This window comes from Sciurus vulgaris (assembly GCF_902686455.1).
Source record: "Sciurus vulgaris genome assembly, chromosome: 1".
In the NCBI taxonomy this organism is placed as follows: domain Eukaryota; kingdom Metazoa; phylum Chordata; class Mammalia; order Rodentia; family Sciuridae; genus Sciurus; species Sciurus vulgaris.
Window position 1 is genome coordinate 192,944,196 of NC_136461.1, and position 16,083 is coordinate 192,960,278.

The 16,083-nt window shown below is 37.1% G+C and overlaps 1 protein-coding gene across 2 annotated transcripts in view; it reads left to right on the forward strand.

Moving 5' to 3' along the window:
- The window catches only part of MTBP (MDM2 binding protein), a 93,039-nt gene extending 85,263 nt beyond the window's left edge, over positions 1–7,776 (forward strand). For both annotated transcript variants that reach the window (XM_079140800.1, XM_079140803.1), the window contains 2 exons: positions 94–5,984; positions 6,394–7,776. In XM_079140800.1, the coding sequence (XP_078996926.1) occupies positions 94–132 (39 nt within the window). In that variant the 3' untranslated portion in view covers positions 133–5,984; positions 6,394–7,776. The remainder of the gene's footprint in view (positions 1–93; positions 5,985–6,393) is intronic.
- The last annotated feature ends 8,307 nt before the right edge of the window (positions 7,777–16,083 follow it).

The following is a 16,083-nucleotide window of genomic DNA, read 5'->3' on the forward strand; positions in this document are numbered from 1 at the left end:
TTCTATTGTGCTCTTTTGAAGTTTCTGTAATATATTTTCTACCACTTTTATTTTTAATAGAAACCCACCATAATCATGTTTTTTCTCCCACAGGTGATTGAATGGGTATTAGAAAAGACAAGCAAGAAATGATACAGAATCATTCTGGTTAGGACAATTCAAGTTGAATGGAGCTGTTATTTACCACTTTGTTCTTTTTTCTGAAAATTTATAAACAAATTTTAAAACAAATTTCAAACTTTATTCAAAGAGCAGATGTTACATTTCTAAAGAATTTCATAAGTAGCCTATATTTATATAGTTTGAGTAATGCTCAGTTAATTATCTTTAATTATGTACTTATTTTATGCAATTTCACTCTGTTTTAAGTTTTAAAGTTATTTTTATATGTTTTTAAATTTTTACACTTGGTTATTTAATTCTTACAATAAATAGAAATATTTCTTTACTTCTTGGGTTATGAGTCTTTATTATTAGGTCCATTTGAATTTCTGAGTCTTAAGTAAGACACTGCCATTTCTTTTTCCATGTGTCCAACAGCATCATTTATATTGAACTATTCCCAATTTAGAAATAGTGGCACCACAAATCAGACAGGTCCTTGCCCTAAAGCTGCCACTTTTAAAACTATTCAAGGTACAAAGAAAGACGAACATTGTGAAAATAAGTATGGATTACCAGAAAGGAAAAAAAAAAAAATCTTTTTTTCTCATGTTAGTCAATCTGGAAGATGTAGGATATAATAAAAAAGAGTGGGGACAAAAAGGAATTCCCAACATTCAGCCTTCTATCTATATGTAACTGGTGTTCATATTTTAAATATGTATGTATATATGTATATATATAATTAGTTTTTAAAAGACTTCAAAATTTAAATCATATAATGTATGTGTGTGTATACATGTGTTTGTGTATTAATTCATAGCCTGCCTTTTTCACTTAGCAATACAGTGGTTCCCCCTTATCTGCAGTTTTGCTTTCTTTGGTTTCAGTTACTGTTGGTCAACCATGATTCAAAAATTATCAAATGGAAAACTCCAGAAATAAACAACATTTAAGTTTTAAATTATGCACTTTTCTGAGTGGTGTGATGAAATCTGGTGCATTCTTGGCTCCATCCTTCCTGATAAGAATCATCCTTTGTCCAGCAGTTGCATGCTATATGTGTTACCCACCCACTAGTCACTTAGTACCTGTCTCAGTTGTCAGATCTGCTGTTGCAGTACAGCAGCACTTGTGGTCAGCTAACCAAAGCACAAAAGTAGGGATGTGGAGATTTGGATATGCCAGAGAAGTCACAAGATACTTCCTTTACATAAAAAGGCAAAAGTTATCATATCGATAAGGGTAGGAAAAAAAATCATATTCTAAGGTTGCTAAGATGTATGGCACGAACAAATATTTACATTAAATTGTAAAGAAAAAAAATTTCATGATAACTTTGCCGTTGCACATCACACTGTAAAAGTTATAGTGAACAGTTTGTGGAAAAATCAGTACCTTTGTATATACGCATACAGGAAAAATATAGTATATTTAGGGTTTGATCCCTAATCGATATCCATGGTTTCAGGCATTCACTCGCAGTCTTGGAAAAAATCTCATGCAGATAAAGGGGCACTACTAATTTAATATCATATGTCAGTGTTTTGATAATTGCATAATACAAGTGAACACAATTTAATCGTAAAGTTTCAGTTCTTCCCAATAATTATTAAAATTTTAATGACTCTTCTTAGTACATCTCTGGTTATTTCCTTAGTATTATTTTTGAGAAGTAGAATTTGTGGGCTTTAAACTTTTCAGTGAATATTTCCAAACTGCCTTTCTGAAGGATTAAGGATTCTGCATGCCTACCAGCAGAATCCTTGAAAAGGGTAAACTTTTTTCTAAAGTATATTGCCAACTCTTAGGTTATTCTTTCCTTACCTTTTACTGTTTTTAGTTTGAATGCTGTTAAGTTTTTATTGCTGCGATAAAATACCTGAGAGAAATAATTTAAGAGGGGGAAGAGTTTATTTTGGTTCTGTATCAGTCAGCTTTGCATTGCTGTGACCAAAACACATGACAAAACAATTTTAGAGGAGGAAAGTTTGACCCTCACAGTTTTTTCAAGGTCTCAGTCCATCGAGACTGCTCGCTCCATTGTTGTGGGGCCAACATGAGGCAGAACATCATGACGCAAGGGTTTGGCAAAGAAAAACCACTCAGGACATGACAAGAAGCAGAGAGAGAACAAAATATCAACCCCAAAGGCACACCCCCAGTGACCCACATTCTACATGCCCACAGTTACCACCCAGTTAACCCATTCAAGTGGATTAATGCACTGATTAGGTTAGGGTTCTCATTTCACCTCTAAACTCCCTTGCATTGTCTGTAACGTGAGCTTTTGGGGAGTGCCTCATACATAAACCAAAACAAGCTCCCAGTTTCAGAGGTTTTGTCCGTTCCTGGACTGTCGTGAGGCAGAACATCATGGTGGGAAGGTGCTCACCTCTTGGAGGGCAGGAATCAGAAAGAGAAAGAGGAAGGTGTTAGGGATAAGATATCCCCACCCTTCAAGGACACCTACCCAGGGACCTACGTCCTCCAATAGGCCTCACCTCCTAAAGTTTCTACTACTTCCCAGTGGCCTATTAAAGTACAAATTTATCAAGGGCCCAATCCACTAATGAAGTCAGAGCCCTCGGGATCCAATCGCCTTTCATAGGCTCCCTCTGAGCACCGCTACACTGGGGTGCCTTCGGCACCTTTTGGGGGACATTTTACAACCAAATCAAAACTCTGATTTTTTTTGTTACTGGTTTGAAAGGGTTCTTATATATTAAGGATATTGGCCCTTTGTCATTTTGTTTACAGTATTCTGAAATGTTTCGTTTTCTTTTGCAGTCAAATTTACCATCTTTTTCTTTATAGTTTCTTCTAATTATGTAAATTTGCTTTTCTTTGTTTGCCTACCAAAACCAAACTGATGTTTTTAAAAAGTGTTTGTAGGTGTCCCATGAAACTGCTGATTTTAAATTCTCCTAATTTGCCCCTGTTTTTTACTATCTGAGCATATTGTATGGAGTAAGGTAATATTTAAAGATTTTACTGAGTCAGTGATTTTTTTTTTTTTGGTGATTATTTTTTTTTGGCAGTGCTGGGGATTGAACCCAGGTACTTCTGCATGCTGCGCAAGCACTCTACCAACAGCTGTGTCCTCAACCCTGAAATTATTTTTTTAAATGTCCTGCCGATTGGCTTTCTTTGGTATAAATTTAATCAATTCTAATCAATCAAACTGATAAGCATTCATAATGTGAGATGCACTGGTTGGTTTTAGAGTACAAGAGATTAGCTCAGACAATATATCTGGAAATATATTCCTGGTAACAAAGCGATAATCATAGGAAGGAAAACTCTTGTAGCCTCAGTTTCTCAGGATGATGATGGTGATGATGATGACGACGACAACGATTGTTGGGCTCTTTGCCAGGTATCATGCTGAGCAATTTTCATAATTATCTCATAGCAACCATATGAGGTAGATATTTCTCATTTTATGGATAAGAAATGGAAGCATAGCAAGATTAAGTATTACTGTCTAGTGTCACAAAGCTCAGAAGTTACAGAGACGGAATTTGGAGTTGTTGAACCATACCTCTTATTCAATCATAGGATCTCTGCAAGTGTTGGCATATACATCTTCTGTATTTTTTCCAAGGATTCTGGTTCTCTGCCATACTTAATAATATAATTGATTAAAATAAGTTTGAAGATAACATGTACGACTGGTAACAACTTACAATTTTTCTTTAAGTGTATATGTTTAGAGTTTCAGGGTTTGAATAACCTTTTGTAATGCTGTTTGAAATTTGGCATATGTAAATTATGTTCATTAATTTGAACAAAACAAAAGTAAAAACAACAAAAAAATGAATTGACTTTATTAACTAATCACTAATTAAAAGGACAGTATAACCAAATATTTTTATTAAATAAAGCTGGAAAATTTATCACTTCAAGACTTACTGTAAAGCTACTATAATGGAAACAATCTGGCATCCAAAGGGTATATATCAACAGAACAGGAAAAAAGGGTTAGAGTCATCCCACACACCAAACTTCCCCTTGAAGAAAGAAAAATGGAGCTTGAAAAAAATACATATCCATTCTTATGAAAAATAAATGACCTTTAACCATGTAATCATGCCATGTGCAAATATTAACTTGATATGGATCAAAATCCTGTACTGAAAATCTAAAACCACAAAATACATGGAAGGAAACAAAAATTGTTATCACTTTTGAAATAAAACAAGAATTTCTTAGGATATAAAGAGCACAAACCGTAAAATAAAAAATAATAAATTTTATTTCAAAAGTTAAAAGTTCTGCTCTTGAAAGACACCATAAAGAAACTGAAAATGTAAGCCATAGGCAGGGAGAAATTATTTATAATGCATACTTCTGACATAGAACTTATACGTAGAATACATATAGAACTCTTACACCTTAATAAAACAACCAACTTGTAAAAAAACAGAAAGGACATTTAAAAAGTTTTAGAAAAGAGAATGTAGGATGACAATAAACACATTAAAAGATGCTCAAAGTTTTTAATTATCAAGGGAATGCAAATTAAAGCCATAATGAGATGCCTTTAAACACCCATTCAAATGGATATAATTTTAAACTGACAATACCATGTCTTGGTGACCGTCACATTTGAAAATCTCTTGTTGTTGGTGGGAATGGAAAATACTATAATTATTTGGGAAATATTTGAGTATGTCTTTCTTAATGTTAAATTTACATCTATGATGACTCCATCATTCTTTTAACCCAGGAAAAGTTAAAACATATGTCTCTATAAGGAAGTGAACCTAAATACTCATACCAATTTAGTTCTTAGTAATTTCAAACTGTAAAGATTCCAAATGCTCATCAAAAAGTAAATGGGTAACTAATTTTAAAATTTTCACACAATGGAATTGAACTCATCGATATAAAGAACAATTGCTAAAATGTGTAGCAATGTGGATGACTCTCAATACATTATGGCAAGAAAAAAATGTCAAAACCTTGAAATTATAGAAATGACAGTCACAGAAATCAAAAATGTACTTTCCTCAGGCCAGATGTAGTGATTGGGAAGAGATATAGAAACTTCCTGCAGTGATGTAAATATTCCAGACTGACTGTGATGATTGTCATGCTGGTATATACATTTATCAAAAATCATCAAATTGTACAGATATTCACCACATATGGATGACAAAATGCATATACAATGCTGGTCCCTTAAGATTGTATCACCTAGCGACATCATAGCTTTTTCATTTGTGTAAGTACTATTATGCTGCTCAAACAACAACAAAATAACCGAGCTGTGCATTTCTGAGAACATTTTCCCAGTGTTAAGCAACAAAATGACTGTACTGAAAATTGTTGCATGCTGCATAACATGAGTTCTAATATATTCTCTAAGACATTTAACTCAAAACATTCTTGATTTTCTTCTTAAAATTCCATTGTCTCTTATAAGTTTCTATTATGTTTATATTCCCAGATAATTAGTACAGAGACCTTTGATCCAATCTACTTGATTAAATTTTTGTCTTCTCTCTTATTAGTGTGAATCATATGAAACTCTGATGCCAAATTATCCTCACCTACTGTATTAGTTTTATTCATTGCTAGAATGAAATCTCTGAGGCTGAGTAAGTTTGTTAAGAAAAGAGGTTTATTTAACTCACAATTATGGAGATTCAAGGGCCTGGCACTGGTGAGGATCTTAGGCTGAATGGCATTACACCTCCACAGTGCCACACTGAGTACCAAGCTCCCAACACATAAACACTTGGGGGACAAGTTACCTCGAAACAAAAGCACCCTCAGAAATGTCAATACCAAAGAAATCTACCTATAGATTTTCTGTTCTTATTAATTATTCATCCCTTGTCCCCAACCATCATCACTAAATATAATTTCCAAATGTGGCGCGACCCGAGGCCCAGGGTTACGCCACGTGCATCTAAAGATGGCGACTGGCAGAGAGCAAACGGCGTCCTGATTATGCTTGGAGAAAGGCAGGAAGCCGTTTACAACTGGCTGTATGATAATCAGTTCAGCCGCCTAGTGCGTGGACAGATATACTTTACATGTATGCTTGAGCTAGTGATCACTTGACCTTTAACAGGATTGGATGGACATATCTGGTTACAACTGCTTATGCATGAGACTGCTTATATATTGAGGGTTTTATCTGAATAAACGGGAAGCTGCTTCATGAACTTCTGAAGAGTACGTGTCTTTTGTCCCGCTGGTCGGGCCGTAAGAGCAAGAAGCGGCGGCGAGCCGCTTGGAGCAACCCGGGCTGGGAGCGGTGGTAATCCGCATCCAAAGACATCAGACATTTGCTGCAGACTCGTCTGCCACATGAGCCCAGTGAGCTTCAAGGGTGTACTGGTGGTGGGGATAAGGTGGAGCTGCATTTGTGTACAATGAATCAAAATGTAGTCTGTAAAAAGTTTTTAAAAAACTAATTAAGACAATTTTTACATAAGTTAATATACTGAGATTTATAAATATGAAAAAAAGAGAGAGGGGCAGGAAATGTCATATAGACTCTTCCAAAGGAAGCCTAAGAACTTCAACTCATTTGTGTTTTGTAGAATTTGTCTTGTTGACATTACATCTTTATAATGATTGTGGCTTAGGAAGTTTTTCAATTCAGCTGTTAAAAAAGAAATTTGTTCCTAAATTTTCACATGCCTGATTGGGATTGCAAAGCTCACCTCCACATCTTGGGGTCTGGAATGTACTCACAGCAGCCAGAGGTTCCGATCAGATCCTCAGTCATCTAGGCTGTCTGGGAAGGGCAGTTACAAACTTTCCCTATCCCTTCACACTTTCCACATTCAGATTCTGCTTCAACTAAAATTCCATGCTATCCTCACACTTTCTCTTCTTTCGTAGTTTCTGTGAATGATACATTTTTTTAAAAAGTATAAAAGAAGTAGTTAAAGATATTTCAAGTAAATCTGAAAGCAGACATAAATGAGAGACATTAATGACCCAAAATCTTGAGGTCAAATTTTAACCATGTGAGGGTAATGAGCAAGGAATTTCAGGAAAGCACCACTTGGTATAAGTAAAACTCATGAAAGAAGAGGCTGAAGTATAGCTGCGCATTCTTGGGAGGCTCTGCTCCAGGAGAGGAGCCCCATTAACCAGTCATTCTGCCTTTATTGGGGCTCCCATGAGAGTGAGCTTGAAAGGTACAGGGAATACCATCATTATGTGCAACTATACTGCACCATATAATGTACATGGGAGAAAGGGTACAAACAGAGCTAAGATACCAGCTATCCTGGGGAGTTACTTAACCCCACTGGGAATAGTGCTGAAAGCTCTAACTCCTTAGAATAGGATGTCAAGGGCATTTGACTTTGCAGGGCCCAAGTCGGTTAGCTGTGTTATGTTGTGATGGTGCACTTAGCAAAACTATTGTCTGTTTAACCTGGAAAAGTGAAGTTATACCTAATGAACTCATGGATCTGTTCCAGACAGAGTACTGAAAGTGTCAGTAGGCCATTTTGTTTTTTTGTAACTACATATGGTAAAATATAGGAAAAGACAGATGTACTGAAGAAGGAACAGTTCAGTTTTCTATCCAAATTTAGAAGAAATAAAAAAGGCTTAAGACATTTTGGGTTAGAAAACAAAATAACTTCCTAATTCTAGTTTCCAATCTAAAAGATTCTAGAAGTAAGAAATAACCTCAGGGGCGGGGCGGGGAGACCTAACGAAGGATTCAAATGGGGTATTAGAGGAAGGCTGTTTCCAGTTGCTTTCGGACTCAGGATTCATGCAGTGGGAGCATTGCTTCTCAGAGAGGTGGGTGAATTTACTGAAATTCCGATTTAGACCATCAGAGTCTCATAGAGACTTGGAAATGTGGGTGCAATTTAACAAAGAACAAGATAGTAAGTTGGAGAAAGCCAGTTGCAGCAGCAGTGCTGATTCACTACAGAGGGGAAGGATAACAGAGAGAAACACAACAGTTTGGCACAGAAACCAGTAGAACAGAAAAGCAGCCTGAACTTAGTTAACTGAGAAGCAGCATGGTGAGTTGGTGCTCGAAAAAATGCTATGTATTCCTCAAATGGCAAGTGGAGAGATGAAGTGGGAGCCATCTTGAGGAGCCCACACCAGAGCTTACTGCTGTGTGAGCCCAAGAGATCACAGAAAACATTGGCATTCTGTCCCAGCAAGTGCCTACCGTGTTGCTTAGGGTAGCAACATGAGTGAAACAGGCAGAGAAGATTGTATCCAGGGGATTCAAGTCAGATATGGAGGGGAGTGGAATTCACTTTTCCTTTGAGTCTGGGGGCTCACGTGACCAGCTGAAAAGGGTTGGGAATCTGAACCAGCAGGCATGATTGATTACACTCAGGGACTGAGCCTGGGAAAGCTGTACTCATAGGTGACAGAGTGTGAAGGATCTATAGGTTGGCTCCTGTGTCCCATGAGTAGAATTCTCCAGAGGCTCCTGAGATCCAGATTCCCAGCAGATGTTGTTGACATCTGCCCAGCCCTAGGAGTGTACTGATCTAATCTTTTCCATAGTGAATATCACCCAGCACAGTCCCTAAGGCCTGTTAAGAACTAAGTCCTAGCTGACACAAATCCCCACTTAGGACTTTGCAGAAACTCCACCCTGGGAGTACATCAATCTGGTGTGTCTGGACAAAACTCTAATTGACAGTACTTCTCATTCCACCCTACCTTAATTGATGAGAAGGGAAGTTGAAAGTTATTTCAGCCAGATTCAGCCTTAGGTCACTCCAGCTGGCAGCTCGGTGAGCAATGCAAAAAGGAAGGATTTAATAACCCTCAACCCTTGCTCTTTCTAAGGCACATATATCCCAAGTAGAAATGGAAAGGACAGTCAGGCGTAGGCAGTGATCATACTTGTTAACAATTTTTACCACCTCAATAAAGAAATTACTTCATTTTTTCATTAAGAATAATTTTTCTTCCTTTTTGCAAGTCAGGGGAGGGGCAGCTTTCCTGCTACGCTGAATGGTTCACACACATGCAGCCATTTGTTTCTTTTCTTCCTGATTCCAGGAATTGAACCCAGGGCCACTTAAAAACCAAGCCACATCCCCAGTCATTTTTATGTTTTATTTTGAGACAGGGTCTCCCTAAGTTACTGAGGGTCTGCCAAGTTGTTGAGGCTGGCTTTGAACTTATGATCCTCCTGCCTTAACTTCCCAAGTCTCTGGGATTATAGACATGTGTCACTGTGCCTGGCTTCTTTTCTCATTTTTAGCATCTAAAAAAATAGGTTATCATTTTTCTTTGCCTTGTCTTTTGAGGGTTAGGGTCTTTGTTTATTTTGGTTTTGTTTCTCCATTATCTTACTCTCCTTTCATCTCTTTCTAATAGTCAAATTCACTTGTTCTTTCCTCTCTGTATATGTACTATGTTCCTTTTATTTTTCTCTGTCTATAGCCATCACTTGCCATTATCTCTTTGGTCACCTTTCTATTCACATATTAAACATTCTAAACTTTCTTTTATCTTCCTATCACATTTTCTTTTCTCTTGATGAAACTATTTTTACCATCTTTCAGAAAAATTTGTTTTTTTTAACTCCTTCCCCCACCATTCATGTGGTTGCAGTTATTAGTACTGTGGATGGTTTCATTGACACTTGCTGTTTACTTTAATGCCAGATCTATTTCACAGTCATTTATTGTTTTTACTTTCAACAACTGCTGGCCCCATCATCCCCTTTTTGTGTGGTAAATATTCTTATAGATGTCACAGTAGGCATAAGGTATTTATTTTAATTATGTATATTGTTTGCTTCTCTTATCATTCGTTTCCCCCTTTTTTAGTGAAGTGCTGATAATCTACAGGGACACTACAGGTTCATAGAGTAGAGACTCCACTGATGAGCTAAACTCATCCAAGAGAGAGTACACCTTGCCCTACACACTAACCATGCTCAAACTTCATCAGTACTTTAATACAAAGGATAGAAGAGACAAAACTCCATAGTAACGACCAGAATTCAAGTAGGAATAGCTGGGGAGAGGCCTCAGCTCCCATTTATGGGCATCTATTCCTATAGCGTAAACAGAGAAAATTAACACACAGGCTATAGATACCATACCTACAAGGGATCTCAATCTGGAATCCCTTCTCTTTAGGATATTTGTTACGGGAAAAAAAGCAGTAACAGCTGGTGTGACCCACATAATGTGCTGTATGTGACACAATTACCAGGTCTATAAGAAGAACCAAACTCTTCTGAGATCTACAGGGAAAATGGAATCCTTAAGTTCTGATACAATATATGCTGTATCAAAATACACTAATCATCACCATATAACTAGCAGGGAAACTATACTTCAAAACTAATTTGGAAATATATTGAAAATTTCACGACAACCTGATATCTCAGAACACTTTGGCAAGAAAATAATGTGCCCTAAAAAGGCCCACATATAAGAGTGGAAGAGAAGAAATTCATCCTATGAAGAAATCCATCCCAATAGGTGCATAAAAATCAACACAGACATTCAAGAAATATGAAAAAACAAGGTAATATGATGCTTCCTAATGTTCAAAATTCACCAGCAACTGACTCCAAAGATATAAAAGTGGATGAGATATTGAAAAAGAACCAAACAAGAATCTTGGAAATAAAAGTCAATCAAATACAATGTTCAGTTGAATGTCTGATAGAACAGACCATGGTGAAGACAGAATCTCAGAGGTGGAAGACAAAGTGGCCAGTCTTGAACATTCAGATAGTATTAAATAAAAGAAAATAAGTAATCATAACCAGAATGTACAAGAACTCTGGGACAACATTATGGACCAAATTTAAGAATTAGTGGATTTGAAGAGTGTTGTGAGATGCAGGCTAATGGCATGGAAAACCTCTTCAGGAAAAGAATAAAAGAAAATTTTCCAAACATTCATCATGAGATAGAAATCCAGATACAGGAGGCATTCAGAACCCAAAAGACAGGATCAAAAAAAGAACCTCTCTATGGCATATTATAATTAAAATACCTAACATACTAAACAAGGATAGAATTTTAGAAGCCTCAAAAGAAAACTCTCAGGTCACAATTAGAGGCAAGCCAATCAGAAATGCTTCTGAATTCTTAACACAAACTTGAAAATCCAGGAGGGATTATTGTCAACCAAGATTGCTATATCCAATAGAGCTATACTTTAGGAATAAAGAAGAAATAAAAACCTTCCAAGATAAGCAGAAATTAAAAAAAAAATTATGACTATTAAGGCAGCAATAAAGAGAATACTTAAACACTTCACATGGAAGAAATCAAAAACCCCAGAACTCACAAATGGATGCATCTCATTTAAAGAATAGCTAAGCAAATGAGAAACAGGACCAAATTAAACTTTAGAAATAAATAAAAATACCATGAATTAATAGACATTTTTCCAAAATAACATTGGATATAAGTGGTCTTAACTCTCTAATTGGAAGACACAGGCTGGCAGAATGGATTAAAAACAAGACCCAACTATATGCTGTTTGCAAGAGACTCACCTATGGGCAAAGACAGTCACAGGTCTAAAGTGCATTATGAAGTGATTATCGCTATATAGTTAACACACCCATTGGAATGTGTATGTGTGTGTGTTTGTGTGTGTGGTGAAGACACTAATCTACTTTCTGCCTCTATGGATTTGCCTATTCTAGACATTTCATTTAAGTGGACTCATACAATATGTGTTTTGTGTGTGTGTGTGTGTGTCTGACTTCTTTCACTTAGCATAAGATGCTTCAGTTACATTGTAGGATGTGTTCTTATTTCTTTTGATAGCTGCATAATAGTTTATTATCTGAATGTGCCACATTTTGTTGATCCATTCATTAATTGGTAGTTTAGTTGATTCCACTTTTTGACATTGTAAATAATACAGGTATGGATATTTTTCACAAATATTTGCATGAACACCTGTTTTTAATTCTTAGGAGTAGAATTTGCTGGGCTATATGGTAATTCCAATTTAATTTTCTGAGAAAATGATAAACTGTTTTCTATTGCAGCCACATCATATGACATTCCAACCAGCAAGGTATGAAGGTTTCAGTATTTCTACATACTTGACTACACTGGTTGTTTTTTTGACAAATGGTACGAAATATGAAATTTCACATTACTGATAAGTAATCATCTTGAACATGTTTTCATGTTTTAGTCTACTTACACATATTCTTTTTTATTATGTGATCTTATATAATTTATTACATATAACATCACATTTATAATCTATATTACATTATGACACTATATATATATTGTTATTATTCTGTCTATTTGGTTGAAAACTTGATAGACCCTATTCATTATTTCACTTAATTCCCTTTGTCCAGATAGATGGACTTCCTTGAGCATTCATTTTGCAGATCTTCTGGTGATTGACTTGCTCAGTGTTTCTTTGTCTGAAAGTCATATTTTTTGTCTTCATTTCTAAAAGAATGTTTTAAAAGAATAGAATTTTAGATTGACATATTTCATATTTTTTAAAGCTTTAAAAGTGTTAATTGTTTTCTGACATGCATAATTTCTGATATATCTGTGGTTTTTCATCTTTGTTTCTTTGTACATAATGCATCTTTTTTCTTTGTCTAGTATTAAGAGTTTCTGTTTATTAATGATTTTCAGCACTTTTATTTGGGTTAGCCTTTTTGTGGCTTTTTAATGTATATTATATTCCTTAGGGAAATGTCCACTCAAATCCTTTGACCATATTCAAAATTGAGTCATTTGTCTTTTTATTGAATTTTTAAAGTTATTTATATATTCTGGATTCTAATCTAGTTCCTCACCAGGTGATTTGCAAATATTTTCTCCCATACCATAGGTTCTTTTCACTTTATTGTTACGCATTGCATCTATCTAGGTCTGTGACCCATTTTGAGTTAATTTATATAGGAGATGTGAAGAAGGGGTACAACCTTATTCTTTTCTGTATAAAGAGCCAATTGTCCCAGTATTGTTCATTGAAAAAACTATTATTTCCCCGTTGAATTTTCTTGGCACTGTAATGCCCATAGAATTTTAAGTTATCTGTATCAAAATGAAAAGAGTCCAGGCTCAGTGGTGCATACCTGTAATCCCAATGGCTTGGGAAGCTGAGGCAGGAAGATCATGAATTCAAAGCCAGTCTCAGTAAAAGTGAGGTGCTGAGCAACTCAGTGAGACCCTGTCTCTAAATAAAATACAAAAAATAGGGCTGGGGATGTGACTCAGTGGTCGAGTACTCCTGAGCTCAATCCCTGATACCGAAAAATAAAAAGCAAAAAAAGGTCTCTTGACCATCAAATTTCTGAGCAGAAAGCAAGATAAGAAAACTATTAAGTGGCAAACGTGAACTATTTCTTATGGAAAAGAAAGACTTCTCAGAAGGCAGAGTCAAGAATAATGGAGTAGGGTACTACTCCCAGGAGCAGAAATGGGCTCTGGTGGAAAGACATTTCCAGTCCCTCAAGTCTCAGTCAGATTTCATAATTATGTGAACTTAACGAAAGGAAGAGTCTCCGGCAGTTTTCCTGCCCCTGACTTGCCACAGCATACTGGATGTATAGATGGCAATTGCTGTAGTCTTTTTAGATCATAATATTCTGGATTTTAAAAAGCCATGTCTTCTGTATTGAACAGTTTGTATGTGGAAGGAATTCAAATAATTGTACCTAAAGGGTGGGATGTGGGAAGTTAAATGTGTCCACAAATCCTTCAGTCCCTTCATCAAGATGCAGAGTCTGTTTCCTTCATGCTTGCATCTGGGCTATCAGTGACCAGTAGAATGGGACATAAATGACAAGGAGGGAGTTGGGACCTTGGCTTGAGTGCCTTGCAGTTTCTGTTTGGCTCTTGTAGAACCTTGCCCTGAATGTAGAGGAGCCACGTCAGGGAACTGGTCTAGCCTGCTAGAAGATGAGAGGCTGCATGGAAGAGGTCATGGTTTAGATCCGAGGTGTCCCCCAAAAGCTCGTGTACGAGACAATGCAGAAAAGTTTAGAGTAGAAGTGATAGGGTTATAAGAAGTTTAATCAGTTCTTTAATCTGCTGATAGGTATTAATTTGGTGGTAACCGTAGGCAGGTAGGGTGTGGTTGGAGGAGGTGGGTCCTGGGGGGTGTGCCTTTGTGGTATATATTTTGTCTTTCTTAAGCAGTTTGCTCTCTGTTCCCTGGTGCCATAGTCCCAGCTGTTTTATCCTCCACACTTTTCCACCACCAACTTTTCCACCATGATGTTCTGCCTGCCTTGAGCCCCGAGGAATACAGTCAGCTGTCTATGGACTAAGATCTCTGAAACCATCAGCCCCCAAATAAACTTTTCATCCTAAAATTGTTTCTGTCAGGTCTTTGGGTCACAGCAGTGAAATAGCTGACTAAAACAGAAGAGAACCAACGTGCTCTATTTAGCACACTTGTGAGTATGGCACCTTGGGCCTTCCAGTCTAGCAGAAAGTTCTAGCTAAATACAGCCACATATGGGAGTCCCTGCAAACGCAGCAAGGAACTACCAGTCACCCCACAAAACAGTGAGAAATAATACCTTGATGTGTTCTAAGTCACTAAGTTTTGAGGTGATTCCATTCATATCCAAAAATTCACTGAGAGACCAAGTGCAAGAAAGAAAGTTGAGAAAACTTCGGTTAATTAAGGCCTTAGTTTGGAGTCAGCAATAGAAGAAAAGAGAAATAACTTATTTTGGGGGACTGAGTTTCCCTTTCTTGTGAGACCCAGAAATCTCGCAGGAGAAGAAGTCCTCCCCACCCCCCGCCTTGTCCACGGAAGGATTAGGATGAGACAGCTGCGGTTAATGAAGCATTATTGAAGGTCCTTCCTGGACATTGCCTTTGAGTTCTTGGGAGGAAAGCCAAAGAATTATAACTAAAAGTTGCTGAAAATATAAGTGGTTTTGTTTCTTGAAAGGAATAAAATTGTCTTTCAGCATTCCCAGGCCCTCTTCCAAGCCAAGGCAGAATCGCAGCTATCAGTCCAGCTGTGAGAACAGGCCAGTTTCTGTCCGAGTTTGGAGGCAGCTCTAGAGGCTCTGTCTGTAGGGCAACTTTTCCTCCCTGTGACAGAATGATTATGTGGCAATGCCCTCTCCTGCTTCTTGTCTGCACGGGGCTTGGTTAGTTTTCACCAGCATCTGCCTCTGCTCTGTGCTCCTTGCTCTGACACTGAGCAATGTCCTCTGTGTGAAGCTTCACACCCTAGGAAAGGCCTTGTTTATGACCCAGGGGAAAATGAATAGAGAAGAAAAGACCAAAACAGAGGTTCCTACTGTTTTTCTGTTATCATTCAAATGTGATTCCAGACCCTTCTAGGACATGGTATAATTGTTTTAATGAGGTTTTGAACTTGCTTCCCCTAGTGAAATCAAAATTAGTGTAATTTAGAGGACTGTAGGTGCCATAATAATTGATCTCTTTTCACATATTCACATAGTTCTATTATTCTGGATTTTATACAAACGGTTAAAACATATTTTACCATTCTCAGAATACTGTTCACAAAAAGAACCTTTTTAAAAAGAGAATTTTCAAATGCACATTTAAGAAGTTAACGTTGCTGAGCTTTGTAGGGCAAACCGTAAACCCAAGTCCTCAGGAGGCTGAGTCAGGAGGATCACAAGTTGGAGGCCAGCCTGGGCAACTTAGTGGAACCCTGTTTCAAAATGAAAAATAAAAAGGGCTCAGTGCTTTGGGTTCCACCCCCAATACCAAAAAAAAAAAAAAAAGTTCACGTAATATGGAAGGGATGTTCAGATCACAGCTGTTATCCCTCGCCTACTTCAAGCAGTAGCGATAGGCCTTTGTGTTCATCCTTCAGACATTCATACACCTGCGCATGTACATCATACAAGTGTCTATTGTTTGCCCAGTCTCAGAACCAAACACCCCACCTATAAGAATTATTGGTAATGTCCTCTTTACTGTCATAAGTGATGTTTTGGTACTGGGGACTGAACCCAGGGGTGCTTGACCACTGAGCTACATCCCCAGCCCTTTCTAT